The sequence below is a fragment of the Ylistrum balloti genome, unplaced genomic scaffold (assembly GCF_031769215.1).
Source record: "Ylistrum balloti isolate Yb309-2 unplaced genomic scaffold, AGI_CSIRO_Ybal_v1 Utg369662, whole genome shotgun sequence".
Classification (NCBI taxonomy): domain Eukaryota; kingdom Metazoa; phylum Mollusca; class Bivalvia; order Pectinida; family Pectinidae; genus Ylistrum; species Ylistrum balloti.
In genome coordinates this window covers 71,728-86,563 of record NW_026781912.1, presented here as the reverse complement: position 1 = coordinate 86,563, position 14,836 = coordinate 71,728, and the positions used below count along the sequence as shown (strand labels likewise).

Sequence of the window (14,836 nt, the reverse complement as noted above, 5' to 3'; positions counted from 1 at the left end):
GATGTGTTGACAGATGTGGTTTTATTTGACATATAACAAAAACATTCAGGTTTTCGTCACGTTTTACTCAGATGTAGTCGGAGACACATACAAAACAAATGTAGAAGAAATTAAATGGTAAAACTTAGTATGACGACGCTGTTTACAGCTTACAAATATTCTAGCCTTCTACCTTCAACGTCCTGGGACGTTCTACACACATAACGGTGACGTCATTGAGTCACGTGGTGGTAACCTTTATAGACTGCATTGGAAATAATGTCATATTTATTTAGACATAGGGTAGGCAGCATCCCCTGATACAACGATGTACATATAGTGTAAAAAGTCAGATTGTGGCAATCTAGATGTCGGATACAACTCCCTTCCGGCTTGTTCCATCCACTCGTTCGTACTCCTCGTTTTCGATATTGTGACGTCTGAGAGAAGATGGACTTCCCGTGATTTTTTCGCCCTTAGCTTCCTCGTACGAGATGTGAGGGATACCGTGTGTTACTTCATAAACTGGAGGAGGGACTCCTATCGTGTAGACTCCGTCCAACAATTTTGGTTTTTCAGGCTGTCGCTCAATATAAACCTTTTTCTTTATTCGTCGCCTGCAGCAGATACACAAGAGAGCACTGAAGAGTAGGATTACAGAGGCAAGACCGATGGCAGTGCCTATAAGTAAGGGGAGGTAATACTCAGGTGCGAGCTCCTCGACATGAATGTCATGGGAATGCTGGAGAGCGTTCTGGTCTGGTTCACCATGCTTCTTATCGCTATCACTGGGAACGGCCGTGTCCTGTGGTGTAGTGTGATCTGTAAAAAAAATAGAAATAGGAAGTGTTGAAACAGAAACGTAAGAAAACAAATGCCGGAAGTGTTTAAAACAGGAATAACAGGAATAGTGAGCTGAAAACAGAAACCGGAAGTATTGTCATCGGAAACGTGGTCTTGGAAGTATATGCTATTAAAGAAACTAAACGAATGTTTATATGAAAAACAAATATCTTTCCAGTACAGTGCTCACATTTTTTCGTGTGATTTTGCGTATGATTATGATGTAGCGTTAGAACAGAAAAATGTGTATAATGCATAGCAGGTGTATCACTTACTGAATGTATGTTTTGTCATAATTTTCTTCTGCATAGCGAATGATGCATAGAACATCCTTTCCCATTGGTTAAGAATATCACGTGATAACATGATAGGCCGTGTCAGTAGCATTGAATAACATTTAGGTTACGTATAAGTAGGCCGGGATCTTTTCTACAGCATGGTTTTGGTTTCATGTAAACAATTTGCAAGCTGGTGTCACGTGTCAATCCGATACCATGTTACAGTTTTTATATTCCTCATTGGTATCATTATCACGTGACAGGATGTTTCTCAATAGTGAAGATATATAGACATCTGCTAGTAAGACTCACGACAGTTTTATTGTCGTTTTTATTCTCCTTACCGTCATTGTCATCATTTTGTTTTGGTTGTTCCTCGGTGGTGATCTCGGGTTTGGAGGTGGTTTGAGTGACTTTCTCAGCGGTTGTTGGTTGTGGGAGTGGCTCCAGAAGCTCCAGTTTATGATGTACAGCGTCAGGGCCTGGTTGGATTTCGCCAACTAGACGGCTCTCAATGGACTCGACTGTGAACCATTAAACATCATTTTTATATCTCGTGTTCTACTGCATAAGAATTGTACATATGCACTAATTAATATTTCAGGCTATATCACTTGAAAAGGAAACATGCATAATTCTTGTGTAAATGAAACCCCGAACATTCTCTTCCTAAGCTCTGACTTACGTTCGTGGAGACGGCAGTCTCGGTTCATTTCGGCTAAGGTTTCGGCCAATGTACGCCTCACCAAGGCCTGCTCGGTTAAGCTTGTACAAGGTCGGAGGTTACCGACTATGCATTCTGTTATCATCTGTTTCTTACTGCAAACAGAAGAATCACATTATTCATACTGTATTTTACCAGCTGGTAACAGTTTGTTGCTTAAACATATATGTTAATTTTTACATTTGCCAGCTGCCGTCCCATTAGAACGGCATTTGATGGCCAATGCAACTGGTCCCAACTGTGACGTAAATGCTCTTGTTGGCCTTTCCCATTATTGGATTTACTGAACAGTAGAAGGGTTTATATAAACGTTAATGAAAATTGTTGTTGAAGTTAAAAATATGAATATAGAGTAGAACAGAGTATTTTCTTAATGTTATTATAGTCGATATGAGAGTTTCTTGCAAACCTTTAATGAAACACAAGCTGATAGATATTGGCAAAAGTTCACTTCCAATTATACCCACTATCAAATGTTAAAAAAAACATTATTTAAACAAATATAACAATGTTTCATTGTTGTGTATCTTGGAAATCAACTTAAGTCAATTGTTACTATAGACAACCTTTATCAAAGTTATACATTTCAAAATGATTATCTTATCAAATATAATCAATTTTGTAAAATAGTTTTTGCAGATATCAAGGTTTTTAGCAGAATTTCATATCTAGACACTTTTTCAAAAAATCCTAACGTAAACACACTCCGTCCGAAATATCATTGCAGACGATATTGGCGCAGGTTGTATAATTGCCCTTGATTTGTAGTGCTATCCGCAGTAACTTACTCGCAGACACCTCCTTGATCGTAGCTGGACTTTCCGGGGAGAAAGTTCTGTGCTGCCGGAAGCTCTACATTAGCGTCCTTCAGACATTGCTTCACAATTTTCACGTACTCCGCGAAGCAAGACTGCGGTGGAGGAGGTGCTACAAAAGGTAAAATGTATGATAAGATGAAGAGAACTGCTTTGTCTGCGAGATGTTATTGGAAAGACAACAGGAAATAACCGGGAACTAAAAATTTGGACACAACGTTGGAAGTACGTGACCAGTTCCCGCCTGCGATACTTACTATGGAGTGGTGAGTTTGGTCCAGGTTGTACTTGTACGGGTGGCATGTCTATCGGGAACTTGGGAAGGGTAGGGAAACGTACCACGTCCAAGTTCGGTTTTGGGCGGAGCTCGTTTGCCGAGATATCAGGGATGGGCGTGGGCCCGTCTCCTCGGGATGACATTACGCCAGGCAGGAATCCGCGGAGGAACATGTCGGGTGGAAGTCTTCCCATAATTGTGTTAGTCTGTGGCAATTCGACTTCCGGTTGTTGCTGTTTGGGGATCTGTGGGAAATCTTGTGGTGCTGCTGTACTCGGTTCAAGCTTTTTGGTGATGATTACTTTTGGTTTTTCTGCCTTTTCCATCTTTGGTTTCAATGTCTTGATAATATGTAATAACTTAATGCCTTTAGGAATGATGATCTTGCTGAATATATCCGGTGGTGCAAATGACATTCTGCGCCTCATGATCATTTGCCTGTTGAGATTCCTCATCATCATGGCTCTCTGTTGAATGACTCTTTGCGCAGCCTTTAATCCCATTTGCATTTCGCGAAGATACATAGCACGAGGTGCCCATTGAGCCATAGAGTTACCGTACTTGGCGAGGGGAGACTTCCGGTATGCTGACATCAGACGCATCCTCTTCTCCATCGCGTTAGAGGACGGGTAAGGAGTTAGATCTTCCAGACGCTTAGGCATCATTCTGGGTTCGGGCTGTTGCATCACCGCTTGGTTCTGTAGTAATGCCATTCGATCTGCCATCTGTGATGCAGTCATCTGTGGGGGTAGCATGGAGGGAATCTGTGGCGGCATCTTTGGTGTTAGAGATGGCATTGGGGGCATGGTGATAACGGACGAACGGGACTTCTCCAGCTTTGGTTGTAACGACTTCTGGATAATCAACTCGCCTTCATCACCTAAAATGTTGTATAAGGAAGCGTTAGAAAGGTGATAACATCAGTCGTTTGATCAATTAAACCATTAACTCGATAACTTGTGATATATGTAGCCTTAGAAATTCCCCCTATCAAGTAAGCAACTCTAAACATGAAGTTGTATTTCGATCATGTCATAAGAAAAGCACTATGTTGAAGCACAATTTATATTTGTTTGTGTCCCGTCATAAACACACCACAAAGGGGTAGTTTAAGATAGTAGCTCTATAATTTCCCATCAGATTGACCAAAATTGACCAATTTTCAGAATCAGAGAGTGTTCAGAGGAAATATACGAGCTTATGTGCTGTTTCATTCTAATGATTCAGTCCTCTCATCGGTCCTCCTTTTATCATTCTATCCATTGTTGTTTTGTCGACAACTGCCACGTGCCCAACGTATGTGATTATGTCCTTATTTGTAATAAAAAAACAAAAGCTAATCCCTGACTCTTTATGCAGGAAGCTTTTCTGCAAACGCATCGAAAAAAACACCTAAAAGTTGTAACTGTGAACAAATGCTTGGAACACATTTGACATCAAACGACGCACAAGGGAATGACATAACTGAGTATAATAAATGTTCTGTCATCTCACGATCAGGGATCACGTGTATACAGGTTGCGGTCGGAAAATAAGTGTTCAGATAACTTGTATGGGCTATACTAGTACATCGGACCACTGGAGGTCACGACTGTGTTGGTCAGGTTATAAATATATATATTACATGCTTAATCAATTAATGCCTACATGTACATGGGCGTTTTTGTTTGTTATGTATATAGATTTATATGGACCATTGGTAGACGATAAGTCATTTGTTGTGCTAAATCTTTTTAATTTTGATATTAGTTTTAACTTTTTTTCTGAGGTTCTGAATAAAACCTACTTTAGTTTTCAGATATTTGGCGTCATTTTGATTTTGTCAATGCGCCCATGGAAAAGAGTAGGTAATGATACATAAAGATGACTAATACACGTTATTTATAAAAGGAGATTAGTGATATATAGAAGTAAAGTGTTAGATAATTTTATATTGAGATAAATAAATAATGAACATAAATAATATATAAATAGCATGTTAGTAGAGATACATTGTTAAAAGAGAAATTTATCATCAGAGATAATTCATGATAAAAAGATGTTAAACAGAGAAAAGGATAAATTATATATAGAGATAAATCAAAATAACAGATAAAGATTACTCATATAAAGAGAAATTATAATAATTTAGTAAAGATCAGTATGAATATGCACAAATACTAGATATTGTGACGATAAAAGTAAAGAGAAAACTTTACAGAAAACTTTACAGAAAACTAACAGATGGGCATTTATCTTTGGTGGACTTCCTTTTAATTAATATTGTAGAAAAAGTATAGCTGTTGTAAATCTTTATACCTTTCTACATACTGAGACGTTGACTTGCATAGTTTAAAAAATCCTTGATTAGAAATTCTCATTCAAAATTAATAAAACGCATGTCCTTTAAATACTATGTCAAATATTTTAAGCCAGTAAATGTGTAAATCTTTACGACAACAAAATATTACTAGATGTTTATTTCCATTGTGAATTAATTTTCATGTATTCCGATGTGTGTTGGTAATATTTTCAAAAATATCTATTCATGTAAACAATGTTATCAGTAGATGGAAACATGATATAACAGTATCAAACCTGAAAATAAAACGTGTAAGTTACATTACAGAGAAAACACACAAACAAACAAACTATGATACCGTGAATCCCATTCAACTGCTAATCTCAACGCTACAAAACGTTACCTCGAGTAGCTAACTGTCGAATGCGTGTCCAGATAGACGACAGCAAGTGATGCATGCACGCTGAGGAAGGAAGCAACATAAATCTATATATAGATTCACAACATTACACACATATGATGTCTTGAGCAGAGACAACAGGGCAGGAAAACAGAAATAGCGATCAAACAAAAAAAATGCAGTCATTTGTTTTTACATTCTACATAAAAAAACAGAAGAATTGACGTGAAATTAACAAAATGGAAAAGCGTTCCATTCATGGATTTTTAAAAAAAAAATTGATTTTTTTTTTATTTTGACGAACAACTACATAAATCAGACAGAAAACTGTTCTTGGAATATTAAATTATATGTCTATACTTTGATTGAATGGTAGAAATGTAGAAAATATTACATTTATCGAAGTTTCTCAACAAAATGTTTCCAGCTACTCTTAATACCTGCAGGGACAGAAAATCAATGAAAATGGAACTCTGAGTATGAAAGCATAATGAAAACAGGGGAGGGAATTCGATCTATTTAAAATTCCTACAGGCAATTAAAAAGAAACGCTCCTTTCTAAGGTCGAAATTAATTTGAAAAAACGATGTTTGACATGTGATATAAGTGTCCCTTATATACATAGAGCATTTTAAATAAGACATATCATAACAGTAAACGAGCACAGGCAATTAAAGCAATTTAAACAACACATAAAAATGATGCAATGCCGGAATATACTTCTGTAGCTATTCAACACGTTTTAGATGACGAGTGATGTCTGTCAAGTGTCAAGAGACATTGTGTTATAAAGAGGAATTATGGTCTGTTAGCGGAGTTGGATGAAAATGAAAACCCAATCAATTAGTTAGAGAGATATAGTTACAGATTAATTCATTAGAGATTAAAAAGTGTTGCATGACCTTCTGTTGAATGGAATTAAAACTCTATCGATAATTTCCCATCTTTTCGAACTCTGAACGTTTGGCAGTGTTGCACGAAATTTAATTTAATTTAACTCGTCCCATTTATTATACAACATTCTGGGATTGTCAACACCAAAGTACTCTTGCTATTAATAGTTATGACGATGACAAAAATATAGCTTGCATACACACACTTTAATCAATACAAATCGAGACATATACATTCCACATGATAGCTTCTTGTGTCCATGCTTCGTGCGTGCAAATGAACGTGAGACTATTTTAAACAATTCTTCTTACTTTTTACGCATGCGCCAGATGAGCTTCGTTTCCAGCCAGGACAGCAAGTGTGGACACGTATGTACTCAGCCCGTGGGGCGCGGACCAGCCCCTGACAGATCAGACCCATGGGACTGAAATACAAATAATTTCTTTACGATTAGAATAAAATATTCTTCTTATTTAATATTAACTTATTCAATTATTCTTTTTGCCAAATCTATATGATTAAAAATAGAATATTCAACTGACATTTCGCCATTCGAATGTCACCTTACCAGAAGAATTCGAACATTCGTTGACATGTCGGAATGACATACTAACCGTTCATAATAAAGATTTACATGACATAAATAATTTTCAAACATTTTGATTTCAAGAGTTTTCTGTAGTTTTTCCTGTGCAGTAACTTAATGAACAAAACCAGATGTAAATGAATTCATTTGGTTATGAACGCAAATAGATTATTCCAAAATATTTGATCAAATCAAAATGATTTAATGGGAATTTGAACAACAGGCAATGCCTATACTACACAAGTCCTCTGCCAAATATATCATTGTCAATTTGAATAATTTCTTTTTGGATTGTGTAATGTAATTCCGTCATATGATGTAACATGTGGATGACATTTTGTTGTCCCATGATTGACATTGGTGCTTACCATATTCAAATTATCGTAAAATATCATGGAATTTTTACCGTTTATCACATATTTCATAAGTTTTAATTACAAAATTTTAATTTAAATGTGTTTGTAGAGTTCATTTATTTAGTTATTCAGGTATAAATAATACCAAATATCATTTATTGCGCTAATTCGGTCCTGTGTTGTTGTTTCCTTGTGGAGACGTGTGCTGGTATCTTGAGTGAAAGGAATGCATTGCAATCATATCAATTCACACAAGCTAGTAAACTGTACATATTTCTTCCTGTGTCTTTGTCAAGGCTGTTCGTGACATACAATATTAATGTATATACAGTTTTCATGGTGTACGGCAACCTGTTTTGGCCAGACTATAACCAACAAAGTAGCAATATAATCACATGACAAGACACAGCCTTGCATACAAGTATACTGAAGGCGTCATATAGTACAGGCACATCAGTGCAAACTGTGAATACCCAATTCCAATTAAGGATAACCTTTCGTCATGATTACATTTATTTTTGTGAGCGTTATATTTCAATCCAATAGAAAACTTGATTCGGTGTTTTCCAATTTGAAGAAAATGTTCACATTTAAAATTTCAAAAATATTGAAAATCTGCATTCGTAGCAAGTTTCCCTAAAAGCATGCATTTCTGAGAGCATAAGGCAAGTTTCGCCAAAGTAGGCCAATGATTGGCATTGATACAGATGTTGATTTGTGCAATTTCATTGTTTTGCCTCTTCGTCGCTAGAAGACGAGAATCAAAAGTTCACCCCGAAAAGACAAGAATTAACCAAACTTAATTTCTCGTCTTTTCGTCCCTATTTACGGTTGATTAATTACTGCCTGATTGTGTCGAAACACGGAAGGACGAGAATGAAGATTTGTTAATTCTTCTCTTTTCTGGGTGATAGGACGAAACAACGAAATGGCACAAATCAGCCACCGTACATGAAACTTTGCTCAGCTGTCCGTAAAACTTCATGTCAGGAAAGTCAGATAGGTCCTGTCCGAAACAATATAGATAGTAGATGACAATTAACTAAATATACATTTCCATGCCAAACTTTCTATCAAACCACTGTTTGAAGATTTAGACTGAGATACAGTAGAACCTAACAATGAATTTAACTGCATCATACAGCTGTTTCTATTGTTCTCGATTCGAAGAGTCAATCATCAGAACCAATATCAACAACGAATGACTAATTCTCCAGATCAAAATAGTACTTCGAATCTTAGATAACCAACCATCTATCATTTAAATTGTAGATTGGAAGGCATAAGAAAGCAGAGTATTCAATCTGTGTTTGCTAAAAACATAGATTATCTGGAACGACCATGTGTTACTGGTTTTCGAGCAGCAATATCATGCGTTACTTCGCATTCCACATAGATTTTCAAAAACAAAAAGGTAAATGCTGAATTCACTTTGAATAGCAATCGCCTGTGTGATTGACACAATGTGTGGTGCAGTATATAATATGTAAGAAAAATATGGTATGTAAGTGAATGTCCTCATGCTTGCGTTGCGGGCGTTCTGTGAGGATTCGTTACCTCAGTGACTCCGTCAAGGCAGTATCCGTTTTCTCTTCAGTACTGTTTGTCACAGCCAAGCTCGTGTAGTCTCTCTTGCCAGGTGTCGCTCTGTATGTGTAGGATATACAGGTATAAGAAATATGTAACCATAGCAACAATCACCTGGCAACACCAGAAAAGTGCCTCGTTGTGATGTGCTAGACGGTGAAGGTCGAGTGCGGATGTGTGTGCTTCAGCTAGTGAAAAATTACCTTGACCCTTGCATGTGCAATGATACATACCTTTGGCGCGCAAATTGTGGCACAACTCCTGGTATTGGCCGAAAGCATGGGTAGGTGACAACTTGCTGTCCAATTACAGTCCTGCGCACTAAAGACGTACATGTTCCACGAAGACGGGACTGTGTGAACGAAAAGGATGGTTCTGATGGGAAAGACCTGCGATAAAAAAGATGGAAAATAGTTGTTATAACCTGATGTCATTTCCCGCCAGTGATGCCACACAAGGACCGAACACGATGTCTGCGAGGTACAAACAAGAATAGAGGAATATTACATGGATTAAAACATATTATACAATGACACGAGTTCAAATGTTTAAAATATAAGGAAATCTGAAAACTTGCCATTCTAAAGGCTATAAAAAGAGTATACATTTATCACATCTAGAATGAATTGAGATCCCTGTAAATATCGCTTTTTGGGGAGGGGCAGAGGCGAGGGTGATTCGAACAATGTAGATAAGGTTGAAATCAGTGACACCTGAGTATAAGAATCTGATACAATCTAAAACAAACATGAGATAAAAATATTCAATATTATCGTGTACTCAATCTCTTTAATGTAAATTCATGACACTTAATCTCTGGATTATTGTTAAATTGATACATCTAGGATCTTATAAAACAACCTTTCTGATATTTGATGATTGTGTTATGCTAGTATATTCCTTTGAACTTTATTAGTTAATAACAAGCGTTTGACACTTGATCAACGTGATGGTTTCCGTGTTGGACATGAGTTTGCGGTTTCTACACCCACATAATGCTCGTCATAGGTTGACGTCTCTCGGTTGAAACAGTCCAGATGGCAGAGATCTAGGACATGATAACAGATGTTTTATTTCTGATGTTTTAGAAGTATCGTAACCTCCACTGAAGTTTTATCGCTGAACTTTCTGTAGTTGTCATTTAGTGAATTTAACTGTTTCAACAATGACTGTATGCAGCATTTGTAATAACGACGCTTGTTTACATGTTGTCGCAGACAAAAAGAGCCTCTTCCAGTGAAAAAACGGTTGAATGACTGGGGAGAGGCCGTCCGGTCCAGTAATATACTGAATTAGTGGTTCCAGATCAGTTCTACATAATTGAGGAGAGGCCGTCCGGTCCAGTAATATACTGAATTAGTGGTTCCAGATCAGTTCTACATAATTGAGGAGAGGCCGTCCGGTCCAGTAATATACTGAATTAGTGGTTCCAGATCAGTTCTACATAATTGAGGAGAGGCCGTCCGGTCCAGTAATATACTGAATTAGTGGTTCCAGTTCAGTTCTACATGACTGGGGAGAGGCCGTCCGGTCCAGTAATATACTGAATTAGTGGTTCCAGTTCAGTTCTACATAATTGAGGAGAGGCCGTCCGGTCCAGTAATATACTGAATTAGTGGTTCCAGTTCAGTTCTACATGACTGGGGAGAGGCCGTCCGGTCCAGTAATATACTGAATTAGTGGTTCCAGTTCAGTTCTACATGACTGGGGAGAGGCCGTCCGGTCCAGTAATATACTGAATTAGTGGTTCCAGTTCAGTTCTACATGACTGGGGAGAGGCCGTCCGGTCCAGTAATATACTGAATTAGTGGTTCCAGATCAGTTCTACATAATTGAGGAGAGGCCGTCCGGTCCAGTAATATACTGAATTAGTGGTTCCAGTTCAGTTCTACATGACTGGGGAGAGGCCGTCCGGTCCAGTAATATACTGAATTAGTGGTTCCAGATCAGTTCTACATAATTGAGGAGAGGCCGTCCGGTCCAGTAATATACTGAATTAGTGGTTCCAGATCAGTTCTACATGACTGGGGAGAGGCCGTCCGGTCCAGTAATATACTGAATTAGTGGTTCCAGATCAGTTCTACATAATTGAGGAGAGGCCGTCCGGTCCAGTAATATACTGAATTAGTGGTTCCAGATCAGTTCTACATAATTGAGGAGAGGCCGTCCGGTCCAGTAATATACTGAATTAGTGGTTCCAGATCAGTTCTACATGACTGGGGAGAGGCCGTCCGGTCCAGTAATATACTGAATTAGTGGTTCCAGATCAGTTCTACATAATTGAGGAGAGGCCGTCCGGTCCAGTAATATACTGAATTAGTGGTTCCAGATCAGTTCTACATGACTGGGGAGAGGCCGTCCGGTCCAGTAATATACTGAATTAGTGGTTCCAGATCAGTTCTACATGACTGGGGAGAGGCCGTCCGGTCCAGTAATATACTGAATTAGTGGTTCCAGTTCAGTTCTACATGACTGGGGAGAGGCCGTCCGGTCCAGTAATATACTGAATTAGTGGTTCCAGATCAGTTCTACATGACTGGGGAGAGGCCGTCCGGTCCAGTAATATACTGAATTAGTGGTTCCAGATCAGTTCTACATAATTGAGGAGAGGCCGTCCGGTCCAGTAATATACTGAATTAGTGGTTCCAGTTCAGTTCTACATGACTGGGGAGAGGCCGTCCGGTCCAGTAATATACTGAATTAGTGGTTCCAGATCAGTTCTACATAATTGAGGAGAGGCCGTCCGGTCCAGTAATATACTGAATTAGTGGTTCCAGATCAGTTCTACATAATTGAGGAGAGGCCGTCCGGTCCAGTAATATACTGAATTAGTGGTTCCAGATCAGTTCTACATAATTGAGGAGAGGCCGTCCGGTCCAGTAATATACTGAATTAGTGGTTCCAGTTCAGTTCTACATGACTGGGGAGAGGCCGTCCGGTCCAGTAATATACTGAATTAGTGGTTCCAGTTCAGTTCTACATGACTGGGGAGAGGCCGTCCGGTCCAGTAATATACTGAATTAGTGGTTCCAGTTCAGTTCTACATGACTGGGGAGAGGCCGTCCGGTCCAGTAATATACTGAATTATCATGATAAATGTTCGCGCCCCTTTCCCATTCTTTCCATTAAATGGATGAGTTATATGATTTAATAACCAAAGGACGACACTGGAACCAATTTCATTATCCTGAAGGTTATTTGTCAACGTCTTGAACTTCATTCGGAGACTGCAGATCGCGTATGACTGTAGATACATAAACAACTAATCACGTGGTTTTACGGTGAACCAATAGAAATCATTTGTCACTTGTACGTGGCCTCCGGTACTTCCCTATATCATGAATGAAAATAATCCTACACCTTCTCCCGGGCAATGTTGGGTAAATCTGTGGTTTGTTTACGATCACGTATGTGGTTTCATTTATGAGACACTGGTTTCACGTGATTGACTTGTGTAGATACAATTCAAGAGAAACATGTTTGTGGAATTATTGGATTTTAATATAGTACCCTATGAAAAATCCCATGGATAATCTTCTCTTTTACCCCAAATTTCATTAAATAAAGTTTTCGACTAGGCTTAGAATTCAATTTTGACAAGGTTTCAGTGATTACAGTTTTGGATGTTCTGAAAACTTCAGAAGGCTATCTTGACAACACTTTGAAAATCCAATTTAGCAAGGTAAAGAATTTTTGTATTGTCTCTTTGGTCACGTCTTGAAAGCCACGCTGGTAGGATTCAGAATGCAATGCTGCTCGATAAGTACACAGCTCATCTTAGACCGAGTTAAATGGTAAATATGACAGAATTTGGCAGAAAATGTCACTTATACTGTATAAAATGCAGGTTTGGACGCATCTAGAATGCTTTTCAAATTAGAATCTAGGACACTACTTTTCCGGGTCTAATACGGACCGGAAAAGCGGGACTTTCCGCCCTGTGATTAGCGTAGTCTAATGATGTCGCCATTCTCGCTCACGAGGCTAATTATCACCATACATCACGTGACATACTGTCAGCATAATTCATATGCTTCCTGAATGTTAATGAGCTAATATCCCAGGAAAACAGTGAATGTATAGATGTGACATTTAATGTGTGGTGAACGTCGAGCTGGGTTCTAAAACTGTTGTAATTTTTACCTTGGGTTATGTTAACGAGATAGTTGTATGTAGGCACATTTTAATTATTAGACAAAGTTTAGAAATTCTCTTGTACGACTTAGTAATTACCGCATTTTTTATCATAAAACTTGACATATAAAAAAGCAGTAAATGTGAATAGTTAATGGGACATCATAAAACTTCGCCCGTGGTCGTATGGCAGTTATACCCTCTGTTACGATTTATTAACATATTCAATTTTATCTACGTCCTATAGGAACTGTATGCACCTTCGAAGAATTACGTCCCATCGTGATGATACTAATTTATGCAGCTAGATTGACTGAAACGGCACAAAATAGTGAGCAGATATATACTAAAAGGATAAAGAAACGCAGGGTGAACTTTAAACCAGAAATTAAGTATGATATCGGGCTTCATTTAAAACGAAATTTTGTATACTTACAGATAAATTAAAGCTTAAAAATTTCCAAAATCTGTATTTTGCATCTGACAATTGGTTTAGAGGTACTAACGATTAAATGTAATGGACCCATATGATTTTGAAATTGAAATTGAACTGAGTCATCAATATCTTGTGTGACCGCCGTTTGCTGTGGTCACGGCCCTTATTCTTCTGGTCATAGAGTTCACGAAAGCGTTAATCCGTCTTATGGGGATGTTGTCCCACTCTTCAATCAGAGCTCTGGTCAACTGCTCTCGAGTAGCAGGTGGTGGCTGGCGCTTTCGAACCTGTCTATCCAACTGGCCCCAAAGATGCTCGATCGGGGACAAATCAGGGCTATATGGCGGCCAATCTAGTGGTTGAATGTTGTTGTTGGCCAGAAAGACTTGGCAAATCCTTGCTACGTGGGGCCTAGCATTATCCTGCTGGAGGGTTAGATTATGCTGCTGTAAGAACTAGATAACATGGGGTCGGAGGATCTCATCTCTGTACTTAGCTGCTGTTAAATTGCCATCAATAACAACCAATTGTGATTTTAACCCGTGTGAGATTCCTCCCCACACCATTACTGAACCGCCCCCAAACCTATCCCTCTCTACAACGCAAGCGTCCGTAAAACGTTCGCCACGACGTCGGTAGACACGTTGACAGCCGTCAGATCGATAAAGACAGAATCGAGACTCGTCCGTGAAGAAAACTTGTCTCCACTGCCTCAGTGGAAACCGTCGTGGAGCATGTGCAGCGACCCAGGCCATACGACGCAGACGTCGAGCAGGGGTAAGGTGTGGACCTACGTAGGGGCGACGTGCTCTTACACCAACTTCTCGTAATCGATTCCTTACAGTTTTTTAACTTAAAGGACGCCCATGATTTCCACGAACATTAAGTGCACTCTCAACGGCAGTAAGTCGCCGATTACGCACATGAGAGACGACGATATAGCGGTCCTGACGTCGTGACGTTATGCGAGGACGTCCTGACCTAGGTCGATCGGCCAATCGCCCAGTTTCCCGAAGACGTCTTACAAGACGTTCTATGGTGGAAACATTAACACCAAAGTGCCTAGCAACCTGATTTTGCAGCTGTCCTTGCATCAGCATCTGAATGGCCTGACCCCTCTGAACTTCTGTGAGTCGTGCCATTCTTAAAACGAATCAAATTCTCAATTAATTTTAGGGAAGCAGTTGGTCTGTATAAAGACTAACGAAGAGTGACTTGACCAACGCTGCACGAGACCAGAACAACA

The 14,836-nt window shown here is 38.9% G+C and overlaps 1 protein-coding gene across 1 annotated transcript; it reads right to left on the bottom strand.

The window, feature by feature from the left end:
- Nucleotides 1–343: 343 nt before the first annotated feature.
- LOC132558812 (uncharacterized) lies at nt 344–3,110 on the bottom strand. The gene is made up of 5 exons (XM_060223424.1): nt 2,897–3,110; nt 2,613–2,751; nt 1,786–1,919; nt 1,445–1,624; nt 344–801 (listed from the first exon to the last, which is right to left on the bottom strand). Exons 1-5 carry the CDS (start codon nt 3,108–3,110, stop codon nt 344–346), a joined length of 1,125 nt encoding a protein of 374 aa, XP_060079407.1.
- Between the last annotated feature and the right edge of the window lie 11,726 nt (nt 3,111–14,836).